The sequence below is a fragment of the Helianthus annuus genome, chromosome 15 (assembly GCF_002127325.2).
Source record: "Helianthus annuus cultivar XRQ/B chromosome 15, HanXRQr2.0-SUNRISE, whole genome shotgun sequence".
Taxonomy (NCBI): domain Eukaryota; kingdom Viridiplantae; phylum Streptophyta; class Magnoliopsida; order Asterales; family Asteraceae; genus Helianthus; species Helianthus annuus.
Genome location: NC_035447.2, coordinates 114945027 through 114962224, shown reverse-complemented (window position 1 = coordinate 114962224; position 17198 = coordinate 114945027). Strand labels below are relative to the sequence as shown.

Genomic DNA, 17198 nt, shown 5'->3' with positions numbered 1-17198 from the left:
TTTGTTCAAGTCAAATGCTATTTTCGTGATTTTCCCATTGAAATACATCACCGACTACCACCATCGCCCCAGAACATTGCCACCTTCGACTAAACCACTGCCCTCACCATGACACGACCAAACCGACCACCAAGACTGCCATCCCGACCAAGCTCAAACCGCCACTGACCTGTATTGGACCGACCCAACTCGGACCGTCGTCGACCTGCACTATCCCAAATTGCACCGTTTCAATCTGACCTGCACTGTCCCGACCTAACTCAGATTGTACGATTTGAATTGGGCCCCGCCGACCTGACCAGCACCACTGCCGACCCGTTCTAGCCACTTCGGGATGGTGCAGGTTGGTTCGGTGCCGGTTGGCAACTGTGCGGGTCGGGACATTGGGTCGGCGGCAGACAAGTCAGGTCAGAACAGTACGATTCGGAAATGGTTTATATATGTCATGAAATTATGAATTTTAGAACCTGATTTATATTTCTCATGAAAAAAGGAGGATATAATAACACTTAAATTAATAAAAATAGAAATATATAAAAGGATATATTTGCCCCTCCTCTAAAGGAAACAAATGGATGGACTTAACAAAGTGGATAAAACTGGCAAAAAAAATTAAAACCTAAAGGACCCAAATACGAAAAGAAATTGGTTAAAAGTGACAAAATTGACTAAAACCCACATATAGGAAAATAACAATTTACTCTGTATATTAACTTGTTAATGGTTAAAAAAAATGATTAAAAGTGACAAAATTGACTAAAACCCACACATATATGAAAATAACAATTTACTCTATATATTAACTTGCGAATGGGTCAACAATAACCACCGAAAAAAGGATTACATCCTACTTTGTTCACAACAATACTCGAATATATAGTCGGTAAAACAATTTAGCTCGATCCTTATGTTTTCCCGGTCCATTCCTTTTCCTTGAAAAATGATAACATTTGCAATTAATAATCTCCTAAAAAAAGGAAAAACTAAGAGTTTCCTAAAAAAGGAAAAAAGAACATTTGCAACTAATAGTTTCCTAAAAGGAAAAATAGGTCTTCTTGTTGATTGAAACTATCCCATAACAACAAAGAATCTACACTATCAACCCATTGTTGTAAAGTATAATCTCCTTCATTTAAAGAGGATTCCCCAAAGGAAGAATTGGGGGTTTTCGAAATCAACGTCGATTTTTCTTGGTTTGTGTTTGTGAATGCATTTGCGTCTTGGTTTGTGTTTGTGAATGCACTTGGGTCAAAGTTCTTGCACACCATGTTGTAATCACTCTTAAAGTCCATGTCATTTTTTAGTCCCATTTCCTCTATCTTGGCACAATCCACATTCGTGTTTGCATTAGTTGACACAATGTTGCACAACTCTTCATTCTTTGGTCCCAAATCTTGTTTCGTCTCGTCCTCAATATGTTTGTGGGTGGTTGGGTCTACTCCAAGAAGCTTGAGCTTTTTCTTAATTCGAGTATTCCAATGATTCTTGATTTCGTTATCTGTTCGTCCAGGAAAATGTGAGGCTATCTTAGACCACCTAAAATAGTTCAAATTGTGTTAGTCATTGAATATTTATTTACATATGTATAAACTTTACTTGATAACATCAAAGAAACAAAGATGAAGAAGTAATACCTATTACCAAGACGAGCATGAAGTTCGATAATCTGATCCTCTTCGGCTTCTGATAATGTACCTCTTTTAAGATCTGGCCTCAAATAGTTAATCCATCTTAATCGACAGCTTTTCCCGCATCTTAGCAAACCTTCATGAAACCAAAAGTTGAAACATTTAAGAATTCAAAGTTGATGTCAAAAAAGAATGAAAATGCATGGTGGTTTTCAGTTTTCAACCATCATAAATTGTTATATGTGACAAAGAGAACTTGATTGTTTAATAATGCAAAAACAAAGGTTTACTATATATTAGCTATTTTGAGAAACTGTAGAACAATTAGCATAATTCTTGTCAAACATATGATGTTTTATGTTCGACATTTTACGAAACATGTGAACTAGAGGTGTACAAAAAACCGGTTTTAGAACCGAAACCGGGAAAAAAACCAAAACCGGTTTTAGAACCGAACCGCCGGTTGTAGACCGGTTAGGATTCTTGATCTGAAAACCGGTTAAGAACCGAAACCGGTTTTAAAAAGCCGGTTTTTTTTTGGCAAAAATCGGTTAAAAACCGATCCCAACCGGTTACACCGGTTATTGTTTTGGACTTGAAAAACCGGTTAGTAACCGAAACCGGTTATAAAAAAAAACGGTTTTCGTTTTGGATGAAAAAAGCGGTTCAGTTAATAACTGGAACCGGTTTTTGAAAAAAACCGATTTGTACACCTCTAATGTGAACTATGATTGTTGAAATTAGCTCGCGGCTCTAGACTTATTTCACGATAAACCCTCTCGTTAGCTCCTTATTGGCTCGTTTAAGGCCAAATTTTAATATATAAATTATGTAAGTTTCAATATATATAAATTTTAAATTCTATAGTTTATAAATCCTGCATTCTTAAAAGTACTAAAAGTATTATTGTTTTGTTTGTTTTTATATGTATCAATATACTTAAAAAAATACAAAATTTCAAAAATTTTAAGAACTACTGAGTTTGCTCGAGCTTTTTACGAACTGAGCTCAAGCTCAACATTTCAGCTCGTTTAGCTAGTTTGTTTAACTTTCAAGCCTAAGCTTGCGCAGCCTCAACTCGTTTCGACTCATTTACAACCCTAGTGTTAACTCTTTCAAACTAATTAATTACACCGACAAGAAAACAAGAAAAAACCTGCAAGCTTAGGAACCATTCGCCAACATTGAATGCCATTGTTGATGATAAAATGCATAAGCTTTCGATCTTCTTCCATAGTCCATGGACCTCTCTTCAATCCTGCTCGATCACAACAAGGTTGTCTCCCCATGATCACACAAAACAAGCTTCCAAACCGTTGTACGTGCACGTTCTTAATCTCTTTCTAGTTCTTGTTCTTCCAATTCCCACAAAAACCAAACAAACCCTTTTATAAACTGAACCAAGATTCCTCCGACAAAAATATTGAATATTTTAAAACATGTACAGTTTGGTTACGAAGAGGTTGATGAATGTATTATACGGTATCTTACGTAAAACCTATAAATGGTCACCCACTCTTTATTTATTTTATTCTTTGTAGACGTGGGTTCTTTGTGTTGACAAATGAAAACCGTAATTTTGTAGCCAAACCGCTAAAGTCTTGTTTTAAAAATTTTTAAAGTTTGGATTCGAAATCTTGGAGAATATTAAATAAAAAGATTTGGGTTGATAGGGATTCTTTTGGCCCCTTAAAGAGCTGGACGGTTTTGTCTTTGTAGGGAAATACTTGATACATCTTAGATGCCAATTTGCACTACTCCATTCGTGTATGTTCGATTCATAATTATTAAGTTGCTAATTGGGTCAAATTTTGGTTTATTGGTTTGATTGTTGTTATGATATTGAGGTTCATTTTAAAACCAATAATAGGTAGAGGAGAATCGTGTAAACATGTGTAATTATTGTTTGAATGTAATACATAGGATTGTTATATAACAGTATATGTTTGTCTTTTTCACTACTTGTATTCGTAGCGGCGTGGTGTATTTGGCAAGCTAGAAATGAGGCCGTTTTTCAAAACAAGACAACAACTACAAATAAAATCAAGGAAAACATAAAAGCGTTGGGATATCTTTGGATAAAAAATCGATCCCCTTGTAATAATATAGGATGGAAGGATTGGTGTAGTTTTGATTTGTAAGGTGTGTTCTGTTTTTGCTCTAGCGATTTGCTAGTAGCGTTTTTGGAATGAAAGTTGTTCAAAAAAAAAAAAAAACTTGTAATTATCTTTTGTGCACTACTTTTTCACTACTTGTAATTATCTTTTGTGCACTACGCATAACTGCATTATACGGTTCTCATTGTTCTTAATGTATTATTGCATCTGACATGAACGGGCCTATGTATATATATTTTTTAACGACAAATTTCGTTTATTTATGTGGGACTTGAACCCAAGATCTCCCCCTCCCAAGGTGTTTAAATGTTTTGTCTTTGCCAAGAGACCACCACCTCATTGGTCATGCAAAAACCTAATAATATATTGATAATGCACTTGTATGTAGTGCAGGGCTGCTATAAGCTTTTTGGAGGCCCAAGGCGAAAAGAAATTTTGAGATCCTTTTTCCTTCTTTGGTTATTATAAATGATACTCCTTTATTCGTTTTTGAAACCAAACAAAAATCTAACACAACTATAAGACATAGTGGTTTGCTTGTATAAGGACTCAAAGAAATCTTAAACAATAAGTTTGCACTATAGTCCGGCCCTGACGTAGTGCATAAAGATAACTAGAAGCAGTGAGACAAATAAACAAAATGGTTACATAACTTTTTAGGAGCGGCAATAAGTTTGCACTATAGGTCCAACCCCCACCTCCAGCCAAGGCGCTACTTTGTACCCCGCCAATGGGGGATGCTCCCTTAGAACCCCTATGATCTAGGGCTTCGCCTCATAAAACCTTAGAAGCTCTTTACTACCGAAGTCATAATAATATTAAACGAGTATATAAGCCACACCACATAACTCAGTATTGATATACCTTTGATTTCTCATTTGGTCTACTAGTAAATCTAATTATCCAAATTAACTTATACTAAAATCACCAAAATTTAATTGCTATTGGAATCAAGTTACTCATTCTAGTTTAGCTAGTGTCCAAGAGATCGAGTTTCAATCCCCCACTTGTAGTGGAGTGGTGGAAAGAAGTTTGGGTTTCCTTGGAGACCCGGGTTCGATCCCCACCTGTTGCATTTAGGGGTAAGGGCAATGAGGGCGAGGAGACCCGTGGACACAAAGGACCGCGGGCCTGAGCCTGAGCCCGCCCCCGGTTTTCATCCGGCTGTTACTCTAGCGAGGCTTCTCGTGTGGAGGCAGAACGGTTTCTGGGGGAAAGCCGTAACCAAATCTGATAACCAGCGCGAGCCCGGTTAAGACAACGTAGTCTGGGCAGACTTGGCTAGGGCCTCCCGGTTTGGGGGGTGTGAGAGTTGCTCTCACAACCAAAGTAGACTCTCACCTTTCAAAAAAAAAAAAATAGAGATTGAGTTTCAGGTCACGCTTCAATGGTTTTTATGAGTAATAGTGGATCAATAATTCAACTAGTAAGTTTTGTCTTTACCTTAAACTCCGAGTTAATGCCAGGTAGAAACAGAACTTTTCGAACAAAGTCGTAAAAATATCATTTTTTATATTTGATTCAATATCGTAACAACTTCTAGCCTTAAAATATTGTAACAATTTGTAGTCTCAAAAGTCAAAACTACAAGAAGTTAAACATATGGAAGCTAGTAGATGTAGTTGGTAGCTGGTAGTTATAGCTTTTTAGATATATTTAGATGTTTGGTTGAGTAGTTGAAACTTTTAATAAAATGTATATTAATGATCAAAATGGACATAACTAAAAAAACATAACTACTAAACGTGTCAATATATGTTTGTTTTGGTTTGTTTATTATTATTATTATTATTATTATTATTATTGTTATTATTATTATTATTATTATTATTATTATTATTATTATTATTATTTTGGTTTTACATTACTACTAACGATAAAAAAAAGTTTATTATTATTTTGGTCTTAAATAGCTACTAACGATAAAAAAACACAAATTAAGAGATATAATTTTTTTAGTTTTTAAGTAAAAAAATAAAAATATTAACCATTTAAGATGGCTATTTTGAAAAATATTTTAGAATTAATAATAAAGGATTTCAGATAATATATTAAATATACTAAATTATAGATAACTAAGAATTTGATTTTTCGTTATCTTAAAAAAAAATTAAAAAGTTAGTGCATTAAAAAGTTTATTATCTCTAAAGGTTAAATAATTATTTTTTTATTTAAAAGTTTGTAGCTCCTTCTAAACGCTACTAGTATGAGCGTTCAACCAAAAACTTCAAACTCTTAACCTAATAAGTTTCAAACTCCTTTGACCAAAAAAAGATTTTTATTAATAAGACTTTTTTTTTTTTAATTTTAGCTTCATACCAAACATGCCTTATATCAATGCCCCCTTAGTATTTTTTTTACTGGTTATAGAACTAACGATAAGGACCCCTCTATAAATGAAAATATACATTGACCACGGGTCGAAATCAAAGTTATAGTATTATATCTTTTTGACTTTTTTTCTTTATGTCCTGAACCGTGACAATGATATACTCGAAAATTACATAAGTGATAAAATAATTAAATAAAAACAAATAAAACAAGATTGTATATTTGTATTTATCGTGTACCTTTTAAATAAAACTTATGACCCAAAACTAGAACTATAATTTCCGAAAGAAAAAAAAATGAAGTAAACCTAAATTTTTAAGTTGAATAAATACATTACTAGGTTAGAACCCCGTGTATTACACGGGTTGAATAAATGTAATTTTATATATTAAATAATAAAAAGTTATATCTTTATGAACTCTATATATTGTACGGGTTAAATAAATGTAATTTTATATATCAAATAATAAAAAAATCATATCTTTAAAAACCATGTGTTTTACACAGATTAAATAAATGTAATTTTGTATACTAAATACTAAAAACGTCGTATCTTTAAAAAACTCGTGTATAATCTGGTTGAATAAATCTACCAAATAATAAAAATTGACATCCTTAAAAACCTCGTATATTACACATGTTGAATAGATCTAAAAAAGCAGAGCCGTCCCCGAAAACTTTCGAAAAAATTTGGGCCTCGGGCGACGAAAAGAATTGAGCTCAAAATTATGGTTAAGGGTAAATGAATTACAAAAATAAAAACTTAGTGATGGAGCAAATACTCGAACTTGAGACCTTTACATTATTTTGAAATGGTTTTTGCCATTACACCACCAATATTTTTTTTTTCGGGCCCTTTGAAATTTTGGGCCTCGGGCATCGGCACGGGTTTGTCGGGCCCAGAGCCGGCCCTGTAAAAAAGAGTTATATCTTTAAAAACCATGTGTATTACACAGATTTAATAAATGTAATTTTGTATATTAAATACTAAAAACATCGTATCTTTAAAAACCCGTGTATAGTTGGGTTGAAAATCTACCAAATAATAAAAAAAATTATATCGTAAATAAATGTAATTTTGTATATTAAATACTAAAAACGCCGTATCTTAAAAAAACCCATGTGTAGTCGGGTTGAAAAATCTACGAAATAATAAAAAAAATTATATCCTTAAAAACCCATGCGTTTTACACGAGTTGAATAAACATAATTTTGTATACCAAATAATAAAAAAATTATATTTTTAATAAATTAGGATAACATTTAATATTAATTTATTATTTATATATTTAATATAAGATAAGTAGATAAGAGAGATATTTGTTTTAAAAATATATTAAATTAACAATTTATATTTGAGGATAATATTTTATTGAAGTATCATAAGATTTAATGTTAATTTATTATTTATTTATTTAGATAAATATAGATTTAAGGATACCTTCAATGAATGACACGTGTCTAAAAACTGGTTTCTTTTATTATAGTAGTTAGATTAGATTATTTAGAAAGAATTTAGTACATAATTTTTTTTTGAAAAGTGTGAATTATTTACGAATGTCGGGAGGTCTAGCATACGTTGTCTTAACTACGTTCACGCTAGAGAGCTCCCTCGCACAATAGATCCCCAATTTAAACCCCTTAATGAGAAACCCCTATCATACAGACTTGAACTTGAGACCTAGAGGGTAAAACTCACCCGAACCCACTACGGCGGAACTTAAATACTCGTGGACACCACTAGAGCACTAGTGATGGTTATTAGTATATAAATGATTTGTGTTCTGTTCATGTATCGAATAAGTTGGAAACCTTGAAACATTAATTGAACATTATGGTTGGTGGGGAGATGAGACCCTAATGTTTGATTCCGTAATTATTTTTTCAATTATTGGTTTATTGTTTTTCAATTAGAATAATTGAACAAAATATTCATATAGTACTACAAATAGTTTATTCTACTGTTTTTGTACGATTATATTTTTCAATATATGTGGAAGAGAAGCAAAGAGTTTTAGAATAATTGAAAAAAAATATTCATATGGTATACTACTTTAGAATAATTGAACAAAATATTCATATGGTATACTACAAAATATTCACATAGTATACTACAAATAGATTATTCTCTTCTAACTTTTAAAATATGACATTTTATAAAAATTTAAGTATATATAGTTGCAACGTCCTTATTTTTATCTACGTCTTAATATAAATTTTATTTAAATTTAAGTTGTGAATGATAATGTACAAGTAATTGAAGCACGATTATACATGTTATCAGAGCTATCTCATGATTTATTTTTTAGATATAAAGTGGTGTCGTTTATCATATTGTTATTTTAAAAAATATAATATAATGTTTTATAAGACTCTGAATACACGGTTGCGACGTTTTTATTTTTTCTTATGTTTTAATAAAAATTTTGTTTAAAAATGAACAGGCAAAATTGTTAGGTCTTGAAATTGAGACTGGAGCTTTCCAAATTAAAGATCACAGTATGCATGGATTAACGGTTATGAAGATGACACAACAGGTTGATAACATTAGCATAAGGGGAGATTATTGGGTATAAAAATGGTAGTCTAATGTTATCAACAAATTGTAGGGGGTGAAGATGTAGATAAGGCTAAGTTGAAGGATCAGATTTGAAGACTTCGGAGACACTTCTTAGGTCACAAATTCAAAGTTGAACAAGTCTGAAGTCAAAGCATTAGTCCAACACGAGAAGATCGCGGATAAAGGATTGGCTTATAAAGTTCAAGTCATGATCGACAATGCTATTCCAGTTAAATAAATATATTTTGTTTAGACAAAATATACCTATTATTTTAGACAATTAGTTTGGTGATTTGTTAATCTCTAGGGACTTAAATTATAATTAGCCTAATTTTCTTCATATTATAAACAGATAGAGTTTTTAGGGTTTCAGGTCAACACACATTAGGAAGATTTCGTGTTTCCATTATATTGTCTTTTGCAAATCAGATCTAAAGGGCTTAATTGAACTATCAAAGTGTGTTCATCATGTTCTTCAGTTTTATCACATTCTTGGGTCTAATTATCATATCGATTGATTTTTTAGATCTTGATCTTAGTTACAAACATCACTACCATTGTTAGGCTGCATGGTGTGGGATAAAGCCATTAGAGGCTTTATCACGCCACATCAACGCCATGTAAGGGACGTGTAAGTGGGGGCGCTTTATTGTTAACTTGCATGGTGTGGAATAAAGCACCCTTCAAAACTATATATAAAGAAAAGAAAAAAGAAATTAAAAAGGAAATAAATCTGATTTGTGAGAATCAAATGTGCCCCCCCAAACAACTCTTTGGCGCTTGTTATGCTAATGGCGAAACCCCCCTATAGCGCCCCTTCAGAATGCCCCCGCGTCAGAGTTTGGGGCGCTATGAAGGTGAGGTGGTAAGGGGCGTGAGCCCACACCGGGTGACCTTAGACTCACGTATCTAGATCTAGATCTTTATATGTATCAATACACATACACACACACACACATATATATATATACATATAATATACACACATATATACATATACATATACAAATACAAATACATACACATACACATACACATACACGTACACCTATACATATGCATACACATACTCATACTCATACTCATAGATACACGTTAACAGATACACATTCACATAAACACATAGCGCACACACACATATATATACACATACAAATACATAAACTAACGCATACATATACATATGCATATACTATGATACTCATAAACGTACAAATTACATACAAATACATAGAGGTGTAAACGAGCCAAGTCCGAGCTCAAACTCAGCTCGATTCAAGCTTTGTTTATAAAGTTCGGGCTTGGCTTATTTATTATTAATTAATTAACTTATACTACTTATAATTATTTTTCAATAAATTCTATATATAACATTATAAATTGTTCCAATATATATATATATATATATATATATATATATATATATAACATTATATTATATAGGGTCAGGATATTCTAAAAATGGTCAAAACTGATGATTTTCAGCCATCGGATCAAATCAATGACCAATCTATGGACAAGATTGACGCAATTACGTTTTTGCAAATATCTGGAACTTACAAAAAGGCATGGAGGGTCATTAAGGGGAAAAGAGTCATTCAACAATAGGAAAGCCAAGTGCAACAAAAACAGCAAAACGCCATAAAAATCCAACACACTTTGAAAACTATTAAACCACCAAATAAATTTATTAAATATAAATGTTGTTTTCAAAAACATAAACATTGGAGGTTCTGAAATGCCAGAGCGGTCATAATACTTTTGCCGTTGTGTTTTTATTTCCTGCCAAGTGACAAACAAAAACGCGTCTGAAAATCATAATATAAGAACACCCATACAACATTCGTTTGTCATACTCAACACACATAGTTGAGGAAAACGCCATATTAAAAATCCCACTTTGACAAACAGTAATGGCAAACATCATTTCATGGAGGTTTAAAATATCGACCGATAGATTCGTAATCATATTTGAAGACAGAAGAAGAGTAACGGTCAAGAACATAAGCGTCATAATGAATATGGCTGATGAATATGGCTGAAAATGTTCAAAGAGGAATATTCGATCTTGGGGTTCTTCTAGATAACTTGTGTGAAAAAAATATAAATCATAATAAGAAGATTAAGAAGAAAATTCCCAGAAAATGTGGAAGATCATTTTGTCGAAGAAACTATAGCAAGTTGGCGTTATGATGAGGAAATGGAAATAGTGACGGTTGTGTGGACCGACGGACAAGAAGGTGATTAACTAATTGATACCATACTAACCAAGGAGAGTCTTTGTTTTATGGAACAATGTTGTAGTCTCCCTCTTTCAAACACCGTGAGATATCCGATAGTCGTTTCACTTGAATAATTGTTTCAATAGAGGTTAGAAACACTACAGGACATAAACGTCATTCAGTCTGAACATGAAGATGAAGATCTAGGTGGGGAATTGGAACAAAAGATGAAGGGAGTGATGGCTACCTCTCAGATGTAATCCCATCGGTTGATGAGTTTTTATTATTTTGATGAATGTTTGGCGTTTTTATTTATTTTGATGAACATTGTTTGAGTTTTAATTATTTTAATGAATGTTTGAATGTCACTAAAACACCAGGGACATGTTAAAATAAAATTAAAAAAAGTCAAATGCCACTGATATTTTAATAAACGTCAAAAGTGTGTTAAATGATTGAAAAGACAAACTGAATTTGTATCCGCCCTCGAAGACCATGTTGATCTTCTTTTAATCACAAGTTTCTTGTATGTAAAGGCATAATGTCCTATTTTTTGCAATTTTGACACTAACTTTCTTTCGTCCCCGCTTTTTTTTGTCTTTTTACCAGCCTCCTCGTGTTTGAATTTCACACGCTTGCGAGATCCAGAACCTTTAGACTTGTATCTAACAGGAACCCGTATGGGAATCTTGTCATTTTGGTAGTGGATTGTTAGCTTGGTAAATCTGTCCATCTTGCTGGGAGCTGGGGCAACAACATGCATATCTCGGCCCTTTTACATGTACGATTGAACATGTTCCTTATACAACGAAAGTCCGTCCTTGTTGTTTGACATACGATTCAAAGTATACTCGGTAACAAATATAAAGTATCGCATCATACCTTGAACATCAGGATCAACATCACATATAAAATCACGGCTCATTGGAAAATTAGTAGGACGGTTTAGGGCAACATCTTTAAGCCATCTATTAAGTATGACATTAAAGGATTGATAAACAAAAATGCCAAACAGAAAAACATACTTTGCGCAACTAATAACAAACAGAGAAAAAAGAATTATGAAAAAAATTCGTAAGATGGAACAGTATTACTTTGTAACTCATCATCCAAAACTGACACCATAGATCACGAAAACTTGGAGAAGAGGTAACACTGAATACGAAGAAATTGGGATCTAAAAAGGGTGCAGGCACTGACATACGGAATGTTTCAAATCAAACAACAAATCGGTAAAATGACGATCTTACCCTCACGTGTAATTTAGCGCCCCTAGCACGTGTCAGGGCCAGAATCGTTCCTACCGTTTTGGCCGTTTTTAGCCAAACCCTACACACACATATATATATATATATATCATTTATTTTTGTATATCATAACTTTATAAATAATATAAATAAATATTATTTAAATATATATTTAATATATTAAACAAAAATCACATAAATAATAGACTCGTTTAGGTTTACGAAGTGAAGCTCAGGCTCAAGCCCGTTTACTAAACAAACATATTTTTAAGCTTGGATCGTTTCGAGCTGATTTCAAGCAGCCTACGAGTAGTTTGGCTCGTTTGCACCCTATACAATTATATTCACGAATAAATAACTACACATATGCATGTACATACACATGAAGGAAATAATGTTTTCTGTATTGATTTTCTATTTTATTGCTTCTAAAATTCTAAAAAAATATAAAAGTTGAATTCTCTGTAGTTTTTTAAGAGTAAAAAACAATTTTAAAATGTGCACACACGAAACAGAAATAAAGATGAATTCATATCTTTGGTTAACAACTAGATCGAGTTTGAGCAATATAGTTTGGGATATGTGGTGTGATTTAAAAAAGTAAGAGACGTGATTTTGCAATTGTTCCTTTTGCCTTGGATTTTACAGCTACTATTTTAATAAATAGTTTCGCCGTTCAAAAAAAAAAATACGCGAAACAGAACCGATCCGGGTCCATACGTTTAATGTTTATGTTTCAAACCCACAAAACCGGTTCGGTTCAACGATCCAAACCAATTTGTGCACCTCTACCTCTAAATGACACAATATCAGCAACTTGGGCTCTGAAACAAGTCAAAGCCTCAATGCGCTATGAAATGATGATTGTAGATAGACCCTAAAACTTCTGCTACAAGGAATACACATTCTAAAAACTAAAAAGCAGCCGTTTGAGTAATCCCCCAAAACAGTGAAATAAAATGGAAGTAAAAAAAATTAAAAATCCAGCCGTTATTCTCTCCACACAAACACTCAGGGTCTGTTTGTTTTTTCAAGAAGAGCTTCCTGGCCTCTTATATCTGCGCCGCACAGACCTTTGGGTCTGAAGACTGTTTGTTTTCTCGAAGACCTTTCCTTAAAAAGGTCTGTGCGCCCTCTTCTTGGGAAAAATGTGGACTCATGTCTTCAAACCTCTTCTAATTCTTTCTTTTTGCCCAGCTACGACAAACACAATCACCCCAACAAAAAAAACCTTGCTCCTTCTCCATCTCCTCCCTTCTCCCCTCCAAAATATGTTGTTATATCGACCGATCTTACTGTTTACTCCGATCGATCTTATGCATATGCTCAACATTCATAAGAATTCGATATCAATTTTAATTCAGTTATATATAGTTGTGCAGATACCCACAAATGAAATCAATCTCCAATTGCAATCCCAGATGTATTCCTGCTATCGTTGCTATTACAGTACAGTCGTTGCTGCATATTCATCATCAAGCACATCCTAATCCCCTCCAACCGACCTTACCTAACACCCGGCTTGATGATTTCACTGTCGCCTGCTACCGCAGAGACCTCCTGGCTGCCATGAAAGCTCTGAGCTTCATGCAAAAGCACGAAATTTGGGTTGATTCTGTAACATATTCTGAGCTCATCAAGTGTTGTTTGGCTCAATGAGCGGTTCGAGAAGGAAAACAAGTCCATAAACACGTTTTCTCCGCTGGATACCAGCAAAAAACTTTCTTTATTAATACCCCTATCAGTATGTTCGTTAAGTTTATTGGACGAAGCACGGAAATTGTTCGATGAAATGCCTAAGAGAAGTGTAGTCTCTTGGACCACCATGATAACTACTTTTTCTATAACTATTATTTATGTTTGAATGTTGAAAAACTCTTTTAAGTTAAATAAAATCAGTTTATTTATATTTCAGTTTATTTCAGCAGCTTGCAGAAGTTAAAAAACAACCAATCTTCTTCTTGCAGACAACAGAGGTTTGGTCCATCTCTTCAGCTACAGATGTCTGCAGATGTGGTCCGCAGACTACAAATGTTTTACCTCTGAAAAACAAACAGCACCTCAGTAGACGATCTTAGCTTGTAAAAATGGTGGATGAACAACCAAAATAAAGTTCTCCTAAACAATCTGAAAATGGAGAGAATGCGAAGTGTTTATTCAGCCCAGGGTTTTGATATGTGGCAGCCATGGCCGGTTGGGACGAAGAAACTTTGATAATGGCTTCACTTGCAGTCGAAGATACACCGGATCACAATTCAAAACCGAAAAGACCCTCGGATCCGATGTTCAAAACTCCTACACTAATTCTAGAATGTACGAACACCTAATTCGCGCATTTGTTATGTTTCTGTTTTACGGTTGGACAGTTAGGTCTTGCGACGAGAATTCAGTTGGTATCCGAAGATTGTAAAGATAATGATAGTATAATAAAATATGAAAAAGTGTATCGTACAAAATGCCTTAACGTACGTTGCGTACGCGATGGCAAGTTCGCATGTTATAAACACGTAGAAGAAATATCGCATGTTATAAAAATGAAAGTTCGCACGTTCAAAAAACTAAAATTTACATGTTCAAAACAAATACATTTTCACATGTTTGTGTTAAAAAGTCGTATGTTGTTAAGGAAATCCAAATTCGCATGTTAGTTACCAAATTTCGCATGTTAATAATGCATTGCATACGCATCGTACGTTAAGGCATTTTGTAAGTTAACCGGCCTCATATAATATAATATAATGTAATGTAATGTAATGTAATGTAATGTAATGTAATGTAATGTAATGTAATGTAATGTAATGTAATGTAATATAATGTAATGTAATATAATATAATATAATATAATATAATATAATATAATATAATATAATATAATATAATATAATATAATATAATATAATATAATATAATATAATATAATATAATATAATATAATATAATATAATATAATATAATATAATATAATATAATATAATATAATATAATATAATATAATATAATATAATATAATATATAATATAATATAATATAATATAATATAATATAATACATAACTTTATTTTTCTTAAGTAAAATATAAAACTAAATTATAAATATTAATCAGGTTCTGTTTACATGGCCTGTTTCAAGTTTCAAATTGTAAACCAACAGTTTTGACAGTTTATTAACACTCCTAATTGAAATATGTGATGTGATTCAGAAAACGTAGAGATCAGAGTAAGAGTCCTGTTTCAAAATTTGTGGCAGTTCTTGAAGGTGTGTTTGATCATTACAATCTTTATTTGGTGGGTTTTTTTTGAACTATAGCACTAATTTGGGTGTGATGTATTGACAGAGACTTTAGAAGAGTAGAAAGAACAGAAGATTAATGTGGATGTTAATGGTAAAAAGTTGGAGAAATCAGATGAATCAAGCTCTGGAAAGGCTTTGATTCTAAGCATCGATCGACTTCGTGAAGAACTCTCGTGTGCAGTAAGTAAGGGTGTTCGTTATTCCGTTTCTAACCAATTAAACCAAAAACCGAACTGTACATATTCGGTTTTTGGTCAAAACTGAATTGGTTATTCGGTTTTTTGGTTTTACAAAAATATGAATTCGGTTCTAGCTGAATAAATAATGCTTATTTAGTTTAGCCCAATCCAATTGCAATTTCAGCCCGATCTTACCCAATTCAATAACAAATAACCATACAAAAACATAAAATCTAAAAAAATGCAACAAAAAGGGTTTATTAGATGAAAACTGAACTGGATTCAGTTTTCTGTTTCGAAAGAATAAATTTTCAAACCGAACCGAATGCAGTTTTCAGTTATGACAGAATAAATTTTTAAACCGTGTGAACCGGAAAATGAACCTATGAACACACCCAAGTGCTATTTGATTTCACTTCTTATGGGCACAGGTAATTGCTTCATCAATCAATAAAAATACCCAAATTAGGTTAGTTTTTCTTATTTTGATTATGAAATGTTGTAGTTATTGTAAGAAATGTTTGAGATCTACTACTGAAAAATGTGGGCTATGTTACCCAAAATGCAGGCAACTTATCAGGTACCTCAATAAACTTTATTATAAACAAAAATAACAAATATATGATTGGAATCATGTGTTTGCTTCAGCAATGGAAGATCTTGTACTATCAATACCGTTGGGGAATTTTCAGAAGCTGGATGATCAGGGAGGCGTGTAATCACTCTCAGATCAAATTATTTCAGTGGTTCTCCCGAATAATTTAATCGGATACAACTCTGACTTTTGAGAAATTGAACAAATGTATGTGTGTGGAGAATTCGTCTGAACCAGAAAATTGTGATCAAACTGTCTACAGGTTAGGGATGATTAACTGCCTAATGGCAGTCATCTCCATTTTAAGACAAAATTGCCTCTTAACAGCTATTATTTAGAAGTTTCGAAATTATGGCATATTCCAGAAAATAAAATTTTCTGATGCAGTTTTATTAAAGTAGTTTAATCAAAACTGCCTCTTAACTGCCTTGGACCCTGCAAGGGGTTGCCGCCCCTTGGACCCTGCTCCCTAGGTTGCTGCCCCCAGACCCCCGTGAAACACCTCGTAAAATCACGTCCAATGATGTACTGACACGTGTAATAAACCCTAACAAAGTCAAACACTGAAATTAAGGGACTAATTTTTCGAAAAATCGAAAACTTTGATAATAAAAGGACTGGAAGTGTTAGCATACCTGAAATAAGTTTCCAAATAACCTCTCACGATGATTATATTCACAAATGAGCCACTTGTCAATCGAGTGTAGCCGTTTGCGTAATTAATTGCAAGTTTGCGTAATAAAGGGTTAAAAGTGTCAACATGTTAATTCTTACCTCTGAGTGACCATTTAACAAACTGGGAGCTTCATGATATTTGATTATACTCCCGGGAATGCCAACTATTGGCCATCTAAGGTTTTCATGCCTATAAGTAAAGTTACGCGCAACTTTGCAAATTAGAGGGACTAAAAGTGTCAATATGTTTAATTATACCTCTGAATGACCTTTTAGCGAACCCGAAGCATCGTGATTTTAATAATACTTTGAAGAATGTCTAATATGGATTAGATGAGGCTTCAATGCTATTA

At 33.1% G+C, this 17198-nt stretch overlaps 1 protein-coding gene across 1 annotated transcript; it reads right to left on the bottom strand.

Moving 5' to 3' along the window:
• Positions 1-774: 774 nt before the first annotated feature.
• Positions 775-2947, bottom strand: LOC110912243 (myb-related protein 315). The gene is made up of 3 exons (XM_022156920.2): positions 2785-2947; positions 1635-1764; positions 775-1536 (listed from the first exon to the last, which is right to left on the bottom strand). Exons 1-3 carry the CDS (start codon positions 2915-2917, stop codon positions 1023-1025), a joined length of 777 nt encoding a protein of 258 aa, XP_022012612.1. The 5' UTR covers positions 2918-2947; the 3' UTR covers positions 775-1022.
• Positions 2948-17198: the final 14251 nt, after the last annotated feature.

What these genes read in the sequence shown, in the direction of transcription:
- LOC110912243 (XM_022156920.2), bottom strand. Translation starts at nt 2,917, where the DNA reads ATGGGGAGACAACCTTGTTGTGATCGAGCAGGATTGAAGAGAGGTCCA. An exon ending in AATGGTTCCTAAGCTTGCAG is followed by an intron (nt 1,765 to 2,784) that starts GTTTTTTCTTGT and finishes GGTTTCATGAAG; the next exon opens with GTTTGCTAAGATGCGGGAAA. An exon ending in CATGCTCGTCTTGGTAATAG is followed by an intron (nt 1,537 to 1,634) that starts GTATTACTTCTT and finishes GAACTATTTTAG; the next exon opens with GTGGTCTAAGATAGCCTCAC.